This window comes from Sinocyclocheilus grahami, unplaced genomic scaffold (genome assembly GCF_001515645.1).
Source record: "Sinocyclocheilus grahami isolate Dianchi unplaced genomic scaffold, SAMN03320097.WGS_v1.1 scaffold61.1, whole genome shotgun sequence".
Classification (NCBI taxonomy): domain Eukaryota; kingdom Metazoa; phylum Chordata; class Actinopteri; order Cypriniformes; family Cyprinidae; genus Sinocyclocheilus; species Sinocyclocheilus grahami.
The window spans coordinates 1893955-1909931 of record NW_015505240.1 but is presented as its reverse complement, the minus strand read 5'-3'; the positions used below and the strand labels follow the sequence as shown (position 1 = coordinate 1909931).

General features: G+C 37.4%; 1 protein-coding gene across 1 annotated transcript in view; it reads left to right on the top strand.

Moving 5' to 3' along the window:
- LOC107584638 (probable E3 ubiquitin-protein ligase HERC1) overlaps nucleotides 1-15977 on the top strand; it is a 70657-nt gene that overhangs the window by 51933 nt on the left and 2747 nt on the right. The window contains exons 58-80 of the mRNA XM_016271348.1: nucleotides 817-1032; nucleotides 1141-1268; nucleotides 2410-2544; nucleotides 2767-2898; nucleotides 2984-3085; nucleotides 3178-3351; nucleotides 3714-4019; nucleotides 4541-4606; nucleotides 5038-5163; nucleotides 5268-5406; nucleotides 6604-6785; nucleotides 6867-7022; nucleotides 7118-7240; nucleotides 7837-7939; nucleotides 8122-8291; nucleotides 8412-8550; nucleotides 10079-10245; nucleotides 10376-10545; nucleotides 11336-11501; nucleotides 11587-11663; nucleotides 11901-12153; nucleotides 12234-12386; nucleotides 12584-12889. Of these exons, the coding sequence (XP_016126834.1) occupies nucleotides 817-1032; nucleotides 1141-1268; nucleotides 2410-2544; nucleotides 2767-2898; nucleotides 2984-3085; nucleotides 3178-3351; nucleotides 3714-4019; nucleotides 4541-4606; nucleotides 5038-5163; nucleotides 5268-5406; nucleotides 6604-6785; nucleotides 6867-7022; nucleotides 7118-7240; nucleotides 7837-7939; nucleotides 8122-8291; nucleotides 8412-8550; nucleotides 10079-10245; nucleotides 10376-10545; nucleotides 11336-11501; nucleotides 11587-11663; nucleotides 11901-12153; nucleotides 12234-12386; nucleotides 12584-12889 (3689 nt within the window). The remainder of the gene's footprint in view (nucleotides 1-816; nucleotides 1033-1140; nucleotides 1269-2409; nucleotides 2545-2766; nucleotides 2899-2983; nucleotides 3086-3177; nucleotides 3352-3713; nucleotides 4020-4540; nucleotides 4607-5037; nucleotides 5164-5267; nucleotides 5407-6603; nucleotides 6786-6866; nucleotides 7023-7117; nucleotides 7241-7836; nucleotides 7940-8121; nucleotides 8292-8411; nucleotides 8551-10078; nucleotides 10246-10375; nucleotides 10546-11335; nucleotides 11502-11586; nucleotides 11664-11900; nucleotides 12154-12233; nucleotides 12387-12583; nucleotides 12890-15977) is intronic.

Below are 15977 nucleotides of genomic sequence, written 5' to 3'. Positions count from 1 at the left end.
CATTGTAGGTACGACGGCTAATCAAAATGGTACTTACTTGCACTTATCCGGATTGTTCAAACCGACTTAAAACTAAAAGATTACTTTCTCTCTCGCGAACTCATTCGGGAGTGGTGACTTTCCACGTATACCTAACTTCTGAGCCTGCTCGCCTGAAGTTATGGTTGATTGCTCTTCGGCTGGACATCAACACACCCATTAACGTAAACTACACCAGAGCGCGTACACACCTCACGCACCGGATGCTGTGTGCGCGTCCAAAGACAGTTGGACATAGTGGTGTATTAGTGGTAAAAAATTATATAAATACTGTTCGGTTTCTGGCACAAACTGATCGTTTCGTGTCTTAGGACATCAATGTGTCGTCACGAGCCGCAGGGTTTAATTTGGATTTGTCTGTGCATGTTTTTTTTTTTTTTTACTATCATGGATTTTGTTACCATTGCCATGCATTATACGACTGATAGACTGCAACGGCTGGAGTTAAAAATCATCATATGTGTTCTACTGAAGAAACAAAGTCACCTACATCTTGGATGCCCTGGGGGTAAGCAGATAAACATAACATTTTCATTTTTGGGTGAACTATCCCTTTAAGTACTTTTAAAAGCAAGTACTTCTGTACTTTTACTTAAGTAAAAATCTGTCTTTACAACTTTTACTTGTAATGGAGTAATATTTGACCAGCAGTATCTGTACTTTCACTCTAGTAATGGAGTTGAGTACTTTGTCCGCCTCTGCTTAAAACATCCTGGACAAAGTGGTTGTAGTATACAAGCACCTTGAACGCGTTAGTGTTTGTCTTCTTTCCTGTAGGTACTCAGGCACACATCGAGGCTCAGTCCTCCTGGGTCACTGCGCTCTCGTGGGTTCAGACCTCCACTCCGTTCCTCAATCAGGAAGCCTGCAGTCAGGTCAGCCCTCCTGAGAGTCTGCTGGTGGGCCGGCTGGACGGCTCCCTCTGCTGGCTGGAGGTCACAGACGACTTGAGGGTGGAGCGAACAGAGCTCACTCACTGCTATAGGAAAGAAGGTTGGTCCATAAATGTGCTGAAGATCTCTGTTTTAATGTGTTTGGAGAAAATGGCTGATAATTCAGTATTGAATGAACTTTCACTGTCTTTGTCCTCCTTGTGTTCAGCACCTCAGTGTCTGGCCTGGTACAGTGTTGATAAAACCTTTGCCGTGGGCTATCCCGATGGCAAAATTCTCCTAGCCACAGCAGAAAGCTACGAAACTGACCCGCCCATTCTGCTAACAGCATTTCCTGTGAGTCCTCAAACTGAAGACAAACACTTCATCCGACAATAATGATTCTGCTTTTTGTCTAGTTGGCGAAAAAATAATTTCTTTGGACCAGTTGAAATGGGTTTTTTTTGTTAATCGCTGGGTGGAAGTTACATGAAGCATAAGCAATATTTTAGAAAATGTTTTCTTCAATTAGCTTCTTTAAATATTTAATTTTTCTAAACTTAATTAGTGTGAGGTTAGTTATATTTCAAACAAAAGCTTTGTTTTATACAAAAATATAGTATTTAGCAAATTTTTGGGGGTGCTACTACTCATTTCACTCATAAAAAATCCATTTACATATAGAATTCTTAAAATGGCAATAAAATGGAAGTAGCAACCAGTGTTATTGTATAGTATCATTGAGATGCTATTACAGTTTTTGTTAATATTTTGATTTTCTTTTTTTTCATATATTTTGTTAATGTTAGTTGAAGTTGTTTTTGTTGTTTTTTAAAATGTCTATATAGTTTTTAATAATTTTTATTTCAGTTTTAGTTTTTTTTTTTTTTTAGTACATCAAGTTAAACTAAAAGAAAATGAGAAATGTTGCCTTGGAAACTAGCTGAAATAAAATGTTTTTTTAATATTTTATTTTATTAAAGTAACGAAGGGTGGGGATTTGGATCTCTCCATCGTTCGTTGATTATTGAATGGATTTTGAGATGTGGAGCATTCTCATTTTCACTGAAAGATCCAGTTATGGCATTCTGATTGAACAATTCGGTTTAAATATGTATTAAAAATGATAAATGCACAGGTAAATTGTTCATAATAAGAGCTATGACATTCATTTAGAAAATAGATAGAATAGAAGTAAAACCCAAAGGTCATAGAAAGTGTGGAAAATAGAGGAAAATGTGTAAATTAAATGATGACTTTGGTGGAAGAAATATTAACATTATAAGTGAGAAGAATCAGACATTGTAAGTGGACTTATATATGTATAATATGGCACTAATATTATTTTCCACACCATTTACATGAAGAATGGATACAAGATATCTCATAGGAGCTTTTTTGAGAGCTTTAAATGAGTACTTCATGAATTATTTTTAGGATATGTAGACATTAGTAGTCAAGGATGCACAGGTGTCTAATCCATCATCCAAATGTTAAGATTGTCCTTTATTTCCTCAGTGGATGTCAAAATGGCCTCCTGTATGTGTGGACTCTTCCTCAAGGGGGCGCTAATGTCTTAGTGCCCAATTTCCTCACCCCATCTACCAGCCAAGACAAGAGCAGTGCCATCAAGGTCAGATTTATTCATTTATCTATTTTTTTGGTTAGATAATTTACTTGGAGTAAATTAAGCCTTCTTATTTATTACCTGTTTAACCTCACCTTTTAATTCACTTTCACTCTGTTAGATTAATTGTCACTAAAGGTCTTTTTTGGAGTTTGTTAACAGAGTTTAAGAAAGCGCTCTCTCTCTCTCTCTCTCTCTCTCTCTGTGTGTGTGTGTTTTGTGTTTTAGCGGGGCAATGCTAAATGTGTGTACCGCCTGACTGGACACATTACCGCGGTAAAGACCCTGTCTTTTTGTCCCAGTGGACTTGCACTGGTGTCTGGAGGAATCGGAGGGGTGCTCAACATCTGGTCTCTCAGGGTGAGCCAAAAGCTTCTTATAGGTATTCTTTTATTAGCTTTACAAAACTCCTGTTTTTGATTGTAAACACTCCCCTCTGCTCTAGGATGGTTCGGTCCTGCAGACTGTGGTTACAGGAATGGGCTCTGTGGTTTGTACCACTTGGATACCACACATAGGGGTGACCGCTTGTTCTGGAAGATCAAAGGTACCAAACATTTTCTGAAAAAGTGTTGAAGTCAATTAATGTTTAATTAAAAAATGTGTAATTAATGTTTAATTCTGTTTCTCCTATCTCAGGATGCTTTGCTAATTCGCTGTACCCCAGACTGGATATCTCAGAATCACGTTCTGGCCTCCTGCCGTTCCGTTCTACGAAGTCAGAGCATTCTGGGATTGAATCGTGCCCCCTGCATGGCCGTCTTTCTTGAGCGCCTTCCCACACTGCTTCAGGAGCAGTACAGCTATGAGAAGGTACATCAAGTTTTTCATCAAAACTGAGACTTCTTGTCCAATGTAATGATGTTTATTTTATATAGTCTTCTGAGGAGTTCACTGCAGCTTCTGCTCTGATTAATGAACTGCAGCTCTCTGGGTCAACATCACCTCAGAACCACCTAGTTTTACTTCATCAGATTATATTTTAAAATATATTAAAATAGAAAATAATACTATTTCACCGTATTACTGTTTCAATGTATTTTTGATCAAATAAATGCAGCCTTGGTGAGCATCTTTCAAAAAACATAAAGCCTTAATTATTCCAAAGTTATTTCCATTATGATGGTATTCTCAGTGCATTCTGTATATCCTTTCATGTGTGTCTCGCTCCTCAGAGTCATGTGATGGCGGGCGATCAGCTGACTCACAGCGCCTTTCTTCAGAGTCTGGCCACACTGGCCGTGGGTCTCTTCTTGGATCAGTTACTGTGCCGTCAGCCCAGACCACCTCACCACAGCGGGACAGGGCCGGATCAGGACGGGACCCCTGGATCCTTCTGCCCCTCAGAGTGGAACTGGCTTTCCATTTATTCAACCACAGTGAAGAGCGCAGAGGCGTTTGCTCGTGGCACCCCGTTCCCAGAATCCTTCATCGCACCTGAGTTCCATCATTCTGGATCCACAGAGTTGACCAAACCACTGGTAAGAGGCAGAGGAGTTAATCCTTGTGAAATATTTGTACAATTTCTTTCCCCTCATAATCCGCTTATAATGTTAGTGAAGTTTTTTTGCACATAAAACAACATAATTTATTCATGACCTTTTTTGACTCTCGTTTTGACACTTGGAATATTAAATGAGCTGTTTTTGCTGCTTTATTTTTTAGAAAAGAAGAAATACATAGCAAGGATCAAAATGGAAAGTTGATGTACTAAAATAACAACTAAAACTGAAATAGAAATAGAAATTAATAAAAAAATATATAGACGACTAATATATAATATAAAAAACACAACAAAATTACTAAACATTTAACTAAAATGAAAATGAAAACAGAAAATATAAAAATAAACACTGATTCAAAATATTAATAAACACTATAATTGTATCTCAGTGATACCAAAATTCCTTATTTCAGCTGAGCAAAGAAAATCCTGTTTTCCACAATATGCCCCTTAAAGGTTATTTTGATTTATGCAAAGTGTCTTTTGTTCTCCTTCCAGGACAACAGTAAATGGACCTTCATGATGGATGAACAGCTCATGTCCTGGGCGACCAGCAGACCTGAAGTAAGTCTGTGTGTTCCTGAACGTGTGTGAAGTTTAGCAGACACGTGGAAGTGTGTGTTAAGACATCCGGATCTCCCTCATTCGTCTCTGTCAGTATAGTCCCTGTGTTCAGCATTGTTCTTTCAGGCAGATTTTTATCACTCTTCACGTGTTTTTATTCATTCAGCTTTTATAAATTACCTACCTACACAAACCCTACCAGCTAGCGCCACACAAAACCTGTCTCTACATAAAACTCCTTTTCTCTTCATTTAAAGCATATCTCCGTGCCTATTTTACCTTTACAGCTTGCTGAATTGGCCATTTAATGGACATGGCCGTTTTTAGCATCAGTATATTAAGATATGTGTATAAAGGAAATAGTATTGTATTTAACAGTGCTTTAAACATCTTTTTTTAATCTAATAAAATCATGTTTGTGTATTTGACAGGACTGGCAGCAGGGTGGTAAAAGTGAGGTGTACCTGTGGGGTAACGGACGTCACGGGCAGCTGGCGGATGCCGGGACTAGCGCATCTGTGCCCACCCTCGCTCCCTCCCTCTCTCAGACTCAACAGGTAGAGTGTCAACACCAAACACATGCAAAACTACCACAAGTTGGCATGTACATTTAAAGAAAGAGTAATCCTCTCTATTTATCTCTGCTGTGTGTTCCTCTCAGGTTGTGTGTGGTCAGAACTGCACGTTCCTGGTTCAGGCTAACGGTACCATTCTGGCTGTAGGGGAGGGCAGTTACGGACGACTCGGACAGGGTAACTCAGACGACCTCTACACCCCAACTGTCATCTCAGCTTTACAAGGTGATGCAAACCACAGCAAACAAATTTCCAGGCTAGTGCCAGTAATATTTGTACACTGATTTTATTTGGGGCAGTTGTGGCCTAATGGTTAGAGAGTCCTGTAACCCAAAGGTTGTGGGTTCAAGTCTCAGGTCCGGCAGGAATTGTCGGTGGGGGGAGTGAATAACCAGCACTCTATTCCACCCTCAATACCACGACTGAGGTGAGACCCTTGAGCAAGGCACCGAACCCCCAACTGCTCCCTGGGCACCGCAGCAATATGGCTGCCCTCTGCTGTGTTCACGGTGTGTGTGTGCACTTGGTTAGGTGTGTGCACTTGGTTGGGTTAAATGCAGAGCACAAATTCCGAGTATGGGTCACCATACATGGCCACATGTCACTTCACTTCACTTCACTAATTTACTGACATTCCAACACTCATGGAATTTGGGGGGAAAATAGAAGCAGAGAAATATTGAAATGGGAATTTACTCTTACGGAGTCTTATATAACTTTTATTGAATGAATACATGAGAGTTTCATCTCATTTTAGAGTTGTTTGGAGAAAAACATAACTGTGGCTGTCAGTTAACTAAAATCATTTTATTATTTTGTTAATTAAATAACAACAATAATAACATACAACAAAATAACTTGATAGCAAACAACATGATCAACAAACAACATAAATAATAACAATAGCAACAATAATAATAATTGTATTATTTAATAACATCATTAAAATAGCAACCTCTTAAAATTTATTTTTCTAATAACTTATTGAAAATAAAATATTGTAACTATAATTATATAATTAATAATAATAATAACCTACAAAAAAATCGTTAATCTTGTGCTTGATCTGATTTAATTTTATTATTAAATATCGATACAAGAGAAATAAAGAAGAAAAGATAAAGATAAACTGTAGCTGTCTAAATTAATTAATTAATTAATAATAATAATAATAATTAAGCTCTAAGCTTTAATAAAATGTATTGAACATGTGCTGGGAATAAGATTGTATATACTATATAATATATATATATATATATATATATATATATATATATATATATATATGTATATATAGGTTGTGATTTTATTGATATAGTGATTATTATTACTTTAAAAAAAAAAATATTTTTTACTTTAACTCAATATGAAAATGCATGAAATATATATTAAATCTATTACATGGAATTTTTTCCTTAATAGGTTATGTAGTGACACAGCTGGTGACATCATATGGGTCTGATGGCCACTCATTGGCTCTCACTGAGACCGGAGAGGTGTTCAGTTGGGGGGATGGGGATTATGGGAAACTCGGCCACGGGAACAGTGAAAGGCAAAGGCGACCCAAACAGATCGAGGCTCTGCAGGGAGAGGAAGTTGTGCAGGTAAAGAAAATTGCTCTCCAAGATAATCACCAAAACCATCACATGATCAGCTTTCATTTGAACTTCATTTCCTTCTTTCAGCTGGCATGTGGGTTCAAACACTCGGCCGCCGTCACAGCGGATGGAAAACTTTTCACCTTTGGCAGTGGAGATTCTGGACGCTTGGGTCAGAGGTCAACTTCGAACAAGATGGTCCCAGAGAGAGTTACAGCGCTAGATGGATACCACATTGGACAGGTGCTTCTTCTTTGTTTGGACTTTCATTCTAATGTGTGTATATGACCTTTGACCAGTGCGTGATGAGTGAAGATGACCTTTTCTGTTGTGTTTAGGTGTCATGTGGCATCAATCATACTTTAGTCCTGTCATCGGACGGCCTGACCGTGTGGGCTTTTGGAGACGGAGATTATGGTAAACTGGGTATCGGACCATGTACAGTGAAGTGCTACCCACAGGTACAGTCTTACCGATTGATCTTCTCATTGGCTGATCATCAGGTACATTATCGTTCAAAAGTTTGTATTCAGTAAGATTTGGTCATATTTTTGAAAGATGAATATTATGGTCACCAAGGCTTCATTTATTTGACCAAAAATAGAGTAAAAACATTTAAAACTGTTTTCTATTTGAATGTGATTAATATAAATATAATTAATTTCTGTGATGCAAAGCTGAATTTTCAGCATCATTACTCCAGTCTACTCATGATCCATGATTCAGAAATCATTCTAATATGCTGATTTGGTGCTCAAGAAACATTCTTATTATTGTTGACAAAACTTTCTTTGAAGAATAGAAAGCTCAAAAGAACAACATTTATTTGAATGTTTTGTAACATTTTGTAACAAAATGTCTTTACGGTCACTCTTTATCAATTTAATGCATCCTTACTGAATAAAATGATCAGTTTCTTTCCAAAAATTTTTTATTTCATATATATATATATATATATATATATATATATATATAAGTCTTACTGACCCCAAACTTCTAAAAAGCAGTGCATGTTTTTTTCATTGACTGATTGTCCTGTGTTTCTATTCGTTGTTAGAAAGTGGAGGCTCTTTGCAATAAAGGCATTAAAAAGGTTGGATGTGGAACACATTTCTCAGTGGTTCTGGCCAAAGATGGACACGTCTACACATTCGGCCAAGGTAGACCCTCCAGGAATAATCATCATCATCCAAATGTGTTTGTGTGTAAATGTGGCATCATTTTCATTTATTCTATTTTCATTCAAAAAAGAAAGAGATATTTTGAATGTAAGGCTGACTGTGTTTTTCGAAGCACCTTTGTAATGTTGAGACAGCCCTTATATGCGTGTATGTTTTCACAGAGCGTCTGATAGGTCTGCCGGACTCCATGCTGAAGAATCACAACCGGCCACAGATCATTCCGGCTTTGGAGGGCGTCTTCATTGAGGACATCGCTGTTGGCTGCGAGCACATCCTTGCTTTATCCAACACCGCAGACGTGTACGCATGGGGCTGCAACTGTGAGGCCCAGGTACAGTCAGCTAAAACAGCACACCGACCTATTACCATCATGTTTAATTATGTTTTCTGTGGATATTTGTGAATGGGTGAATATTTAGTTGAGCTTGTGTCTTTTTTGTGCGCATTGCAGCTGGGTCTGGGCCATTCCAATCCCGTCAAAGAGCCTACTCTGGTTACTGCTCTACAGGGCAAGAACATCAGGCAGATCTCGGCTGGACGCTGTCATACCTCGGCCTGGACCACACCGGCTCTGTCAACCAGAGCTTCAGGTACACACAAATCCTAGTCTTGGAACCTCATAAGCGAACTGTTTGGAATGCTGTACATGTGCAGCAGCTACAATAATGTTCACTTATATACACCATACAACTAGCACTGTTCAATAACAGTCGGTATTACAAATAAGTTGGCTAAGCAAACTAACAAGCAAGCAATCTCTCTCTCAGTTATACACTCGAATGAACACACAAAGATACTCTCACAGTCTTTCTAACATGGTCTGAAACTAACTAATAAGTAAGTAAACTAGTAAGTCAGGCAAGGCAAACACAGCGAGTTAGCACGAGGCTGATGCAGGAAGTCACAAAGGAGGCTTTTATAAGCAGCAAGGAGTCAGCTGACCAGGCAGGGCGTGGCACCAATTAGACAGCAGAAACCAATCGGTCTTTTTCCTGGACAGAAGACACACCTCCCAAACAAAAGAAAACACAGAAATGGAACAAAAGGGCCATAACACCCCCATACACAAGAAGAAACATGTTTCATGTTTATGGACAAGTTCTTGACAGAGAATCTGCAATAATATTATCCTTGTAATTCTTATACTTGATGTATAAGTTAAAATCTTGACAGATTAAAGCCCAATGCATGAGTCTTTGATTTTTATTACAGAACTTTTGCAAAAATACAAGAGGATTGTGATCAGTAAAAACTTCAACAGGCTGTGAACTTGAACCAACATAAACTTCAAATTGTTGCAAATCTAACAAGAGGGAGAGGGCTTCTTTCTCAATGGTACTGTTATTACATTGGTGACTGAATTTCTTAGAAAAGAAACACAATAGGTGATCAATTCCATTTTCATCTTGTAACAGCACCTGCACTAGTACTGCTATCAACCTCAAGTTTAAAAGGTTTTGAGAAGTCAGGAGTAGCTAAGACAGGAGTGCTACATAAATTCTTTAAAGAATCAAAAACAAAAATTAGTCCTGGGAAGGTCGTAGAAATCAACAAAATCCTAAAAATGTCATGGAATTTGTATAGTAAATATACACATTTAATTTTTGTTTTTATTTTAAGAAAGTAATGTTATTATTCAGTAAGGATGCATTAACTTAACCAAGTGTCAGTAAAACAAACATGTTACTAAAGATTTCTGTTTCAGATAAATGCCATTCTTTTGAACTTTCTGAAAATCCTGAAAAGTATCATGGTTGCCACAAAAAAACAAGCAGCACAGCTTATTTCAACATTAATAATAATAATAATAAATTGTTTCTTCAATAGCAAATCAGCATATTAGAATGATTTCTGAAGCATCGTGTGATACTGAAGACTGGAGTAATGATGTTGAAAATTCAGCTTTGCATATTGGTCAAAAACTATAAATACACAGGCTATTTTTTCCACTGTATCATGGCCATATTCAGCTTGGTATCTCAGCAAATAAAATGTTCACATCTCCACAGACTCTGACCTCATCAGTGAACCGTCTGTACTAGGATCAGTTCCTCAGCGGTTGGATGTGAGATTGGTTTTTGCATCTTGTGTCATCAACTCTGACTGTGTATTTTGCAGGTTGTTCAGGGATACAGCTGGGTCTACCTCAGTCTGTGCCTCCGCAGTATAATGTCCTCAAAGACTTCAGCCCTGAAGTGCTAAACACCCGACTCAGAGTGCTGTACCACTTCTCTGATCTTATGTACAAGTCCTGGAGGCTTCTGAACCTCGACCCCCGCAGTCAGGTACTTTGTGTACAGTGTGAAAGTGTTCCTTGTTACGGTTCCTGTTTTTTACCTCCAGACTAATAGGTCTGTGTCGGTTGATATCCAAGCAGAAGTTTTGTCTGAGCGTGTCACTCTGGCTGGTTTCCAGGTAAATGCTTCCCGCTACAGCTCAGGTACCGCTGCCATCGTGCAGGGCCAACTCAGAGGCCTGCTGTCCCCAAAAGTCAACACCCTTCCTCTCGTTCGCACTATCGGCAGAACCATGACGCAGGGAAAGACCTACGGCCCCCAGATTACAGTCAAACGGATCTCCACCAGGTACAAGTCTGAGCTTTTAACCAGGGCTGCACAATTAATCTAAATAAAACCGAAATCATGATATGGATTAGTTTGATTATTAAATAACAAAGGCTGTGATTTTAATTGAATAAATATATGTGCTGCATGATTCTGAGTGAAACGCAGCACTGTGATAATGATCCAGTGTTTGCAATGTTTGTTTGGGGGGTTTTTTGGTAATTATTTGACAGTATAATACAACAATCATAGTAATAATAATAATAACTATACTATTGTTATTGCTATTATTATATAGACATTATTGCTAATATTTTTATTATTCTCTGAAGTTGAACTCCATGTAATGTACTTGTGCAGGAAAATATATATTTCATGAAATAATGTTTCAAAATAAGACAAAAAAACAAACAAACATTAAAATAAGCCAACACAACTAGAAATGTTTCATTTACCTAAGATTTACACCATTTCGAAAAGTGATTTGTCATGTAAATTAATAAAATCATGTAACTCCTTGGCCATTTTTATAATGAATATTTGTTTTTCTAGTTGTGCCTAGATCTAAAATATTGTATCAGGTAGAAATTGTGAGTATTATATTTTAAAATATATTTTAATATCTTTATTATATTTTAAATAGTATATTTTAAAACAATATTTTTAAAAATTCTTAATACTTTTATTACACAATTAATCATTAAAATCTAGAAAATTCATGACAATGGGGGGTTTGAGCTGCAGATTTGTTTTTGCCAAGATTTAAACTTTTTACTTGATCAAGTACCTAACCTTGTCCTCCAATCCACAGGGGGCGCTCTAGCAAGCCCATTTTCATGCAGATCGCCAAGCAGGTGGTGAACCTGAACCCTACTGAGCTGCGTCTGCCCTCCAGAGCATGGAAGGTGAAGCTGGTTGGAGAGGGGGCAGATGATGCCGGCGGTGTGTTTGACGACACCATCACTGAAATGTGCCAGGTAAGTCCATGTTCTTAAACTCTTAGCACTAAGGGAGGGTCACCTTCATATTCAGGCATCGAAAAATCAAATGATCTTTTCCCAGGAGTTGCAGTCTGGTGTGGTCGAGCTTCTCATTCACACTCCCAACAGCACTGCAGATGTTGGTAGCAACACGGACAGGTACGTTGTAGATGCTGAGATATATTAGCAGAATGTGTTTGACCCCTAACCTTATTTTAGGCTTTTAATCAACAACCCATTAAAAAACCACCATTGATTTTGGGACAATGCAACGGGAAGTGCGGAGATGCTAACTTGTTTCCTGGTTTTGGTCTACAATAATACGTCATCCCTGCAGCACTCTAATGGCTCTAAATAGAAAGATTGTTTTTCTACTAACCTCCATTGTCTGGACAGGTTCTTGCTGAACCCAGCAGCAGCCTTGGATGATCACATGGTGCAGTTTCGCTTCTTGGGGATCCTAATGGCAGTGGCCATTCGAACCAAAAAGCCCTTGGATCTGCACCTGGCGCCATGGGTGTGGAAACAGATGTGCTGTATTCCTCTGGGAGCCGCCGACCTGGAGGAGGTGGACCTGCTCACATACCGCTCACTTCAGGGCATCTTACACCTGGACAATAGCGTGATCAATGAAGAGAACTTCACAGTGGTGAGGCACATAGAGAGACCAGCAGAGATCATTCATTTAGACATGACTTTCTCACTGTCGGTTTTATTCTGGATTTTTAGATGATCCCTCTGGACTCGTTTGTGGCGCACAGTGCTGATGGCACGTCGGTTCCAGTGATTCCTGGTGGGCATAACGTTCCTCTGACATTCTCCAACAGGAATGATTATGTGGAGAGAGCCCTGCACTACAGACTTCATGAGATGGACAGACAGGTATGTGCCTCTCCTCCAGACACTTTGGAATTACAGAATCAAAATCATGTTAACTAAACACTTCACTTAAAGGAATAGTTAATGTCCATCAGCAAGCACTGTTAGTGTCCCTGCTGTTTATAATAATGCATGTAGACTGTAGACTTGCATGCTGACGGTGCATAAGCAGTGGTAACGCAGTATGTGTGTTTATGTAGGTGGCAGCAGTGAGGGAGGGCATGTCCTCAATCATCCCAGTCCCGTTGCTTTCCCTGCTCACGGCTCGACAGCTGGAACAGCTGGTGTGCGGCCTGCCCGAGGTCTCCGTGGAGATGTTGAAGAAGGTGGTACGATACCGTGACATTACCGACAGCCATCAGCTCATTGGCTGGCTGTGGCAGAGCCTTGAGGAATTTACCAATGAGGAGAGAGTCCTGTTCCTGCGCTTCGTGTCCGGACGTTCCAGACTGCCATCCAATCTGGCAGACATCACACAAAAATTTCAAATCATCAAAGTTGATCGGGTAAGGCCACTGTCAGGTATAGAATATTTTCTTTACTATATAAGTAATATATAAACGTTTGGAGTGAGTTTTACTCTTTTGTATTTAACTGTACATAAACTCTACAAAAAATAAAGAAATTATTGAATGAAATGAATTTAAATAAATTGAATGTGTACTTTAGTTAGTTATTTATTCAATTGTATTAATTTTTATATTATTTATGTATTATGTATTTATTTTTATATATAATAATTTAATGACACCAAATGAGATTGCTAAAAAATGAGAAATTGCTCAAATAAAATTAAAATAATATAAAATGTAGAATTATTTTACAAAAATTCACCACTACAAAGATGAAAGAGATCCGCACTCCTCCAAATGCAGCTAAAAAAGCTTATTCCATTTATTGTTCAGAGCTCACAAAAATATGTAGGAAGAAGTGCAAAGTGCAAGTGCAGAACATTTTCTGGTAATAAGCCTTCCTGTTGCTTCCATGTGCTATCAAGCAGCACCTGCGCTCATTAACATGTATTACCGTAATACCCCTAGTATCACGACGATCTTTTAAACAAATACACATATATATATATCTCAAATCTATAACAAAATACAGGAAATACATTCACAAGTCATCCGAAATTCATATCCAACTATATCAACAAAATATACATATACACCAAATAATAATCTCATGACTCCAACAATAATTCTTAACATCAGTGTTTATGTATACAATCAATAAACATCATACCCAAGTACTCTTCGAGTCCCCTATATATATCATTCAATTATTTTTAAAAAAGCAATTCAAAGACAAATCTTCATTCATACCCAGAGGGTGTAGACTTTTAAGATCAAAAATCCACCTACAATCCTTTTGCAAAAGTCTACGTTCTAAATTCCCACGTCTACGAGTCTGTGTCAACTTTTCAATAGCTATCAAATGTAGGTCTAAGACTGAATGAGACATCTCAACAAAATGGCGAACCACAGGAGATTTGAAATCGTTCCTCCTAATAGCGCTCATATGCTCAATGATCCGAGTTCTAATTTGTCTAATTTGCACTTGCACTTTTGCACTTCTTCCTACATATTTTTGTGACCTCTGAACAATAAATGGAACAAGCTTTTTTTTAGCTGCATTTGGAGGAGTGCGGATCTCGTTCATCTTTGTATATTTTGGATCTACGCACCATATGTTTTTGTCTACTGGATTTTTGGACGAGTGTTTGGCGCTACTGCCTTTTTTGTGGACTAAAATTCACCCCAAAATGAAACCTTTTAAATTCTGTATTTTTATTTAGATGATTATTCATGTTGGCGGTCAGTAGATTTTGTAACTGATAGGGACACAAAGAAAATCTTTTATATATATATATATAAAATGTGTAACTGATAGGGACACAAAGAAAATCTTTTATATATATATATAAAATTAAGCTATGATCCGAGTTCTAATTTGTCTAATTTGCACTTGCACTTTTGCACTTCTTCCTACATATTTTTGTGACCTCTGAACAATAAATGGAACAAGCTTTTTTTTAGCTGCATTTGGAGGAGTGCGGATCTCGTTCATCTTTGTATATTTTGGATCTACGCACCATATGTTTTTGTCTACTGGATTTTTGGACGAGTGTTTGGCGCTACTGCCTTTTTTGTGGACTAAAATTCACCCCAAAATGAAACCTTTTAAATTCTGTATTTTTATTTAGATGATTATTCATGTTGGCGGTCAGTAGATTTTTTATGTATTATGTATTTATTTTTATATATAATAATTTAATGACACCAAATGAGATTGCTAAAAAATGAGAAATTGCTCAAATAAAATTAAAATAATATAAAATGTAGAATTATTTTACAAAAATTCACCACTACAAAGATGAAAGAGATCCGCACTCCTCCAAATGCAGCTAAAAAAGCTTATTCCATTTATTGTTCAGAGCTCACAAAAATATGTAGGAAGAAGTGCAAAGTGCAAGTGCAGAACATTTTCTGGTAATAAGCCTTCCTGTTGCTTCCATGTGCTATCAAGCAGCACCTGCGCTCATTAACATGTATTACCGTAATACCCCTAGTATCACGACGATCTTTTAAACAAATACACATATATATATATCTCAAATCTATAACAAAATACAGGAAATACATTCACAAGTCATCCGAAATTCATATCCAACTATATCAACAAAATATACATATACACCAAATAATAATCTCATGACTCCAACAATAATTCTTAACATCAGTGTTTATGTATACAATCAATAAACATCATACCCAAGTACTCTTCGAGTCCCCTATATATATCATTCAATTATTTTTAAAAAAGCAATTCAAAGACAAATCTTCATTCATACCCAGAGGGTGTAGACTTTTAAGATCAAAAATCCACCTACAATCCTTTTGCAAAAGTCTACGTTCTAAATTCCCACGTCTACGAGTCTGTGTCAACTTTTCAATAGCTATCAAATGTAGGTCTAAGACTGAATGAGACATCTCAACAAAATGGCGAACCACAGGAGATTTGAAATCGTTCCTCCTAATAGCGCTCATATGCTCAATGATCCGAGTTCTAATTTGTCTAATTTGCACTTGCACTTTTGCACTTCTTCCTACATATTTTTGTGACCTCTGAACAATAAATGGAACAAGCTTTTTTTTAGCTGCATTTGGAGGAGTGCGGATCTCGTTCATCTTTGTATATTTTGGATCTACGCACCATATGTTTTTGTCTACTGGATTTTTGGACGAGTGTTTGGCGCTACTGCCTTTTTTGTGGACTAAAATTCACCCCAAAATGAAACCTTTTAAATTCTGTATTTTTATTTAGATGATTATTCATGTTGGCGGTCAGTAGATTTTGTAACTGATAGGGACACAAAGAAAATCTTTTATATATATATATAAAATTAAGCTACCTTTTGAATATAGAATTTTGAGTTATTTTACTAAAATCCTCCCAATTCTATTTTTTTTATTATTTTATAACATTTTAAATTATGTATTTTTGTTTTTATATATACAGTGGGTACGGAAAGTATTCAGACCCCCTTAAATTTTTCACTCTTTGTTATATTGCAGCCATTTGCTAAAATCATTT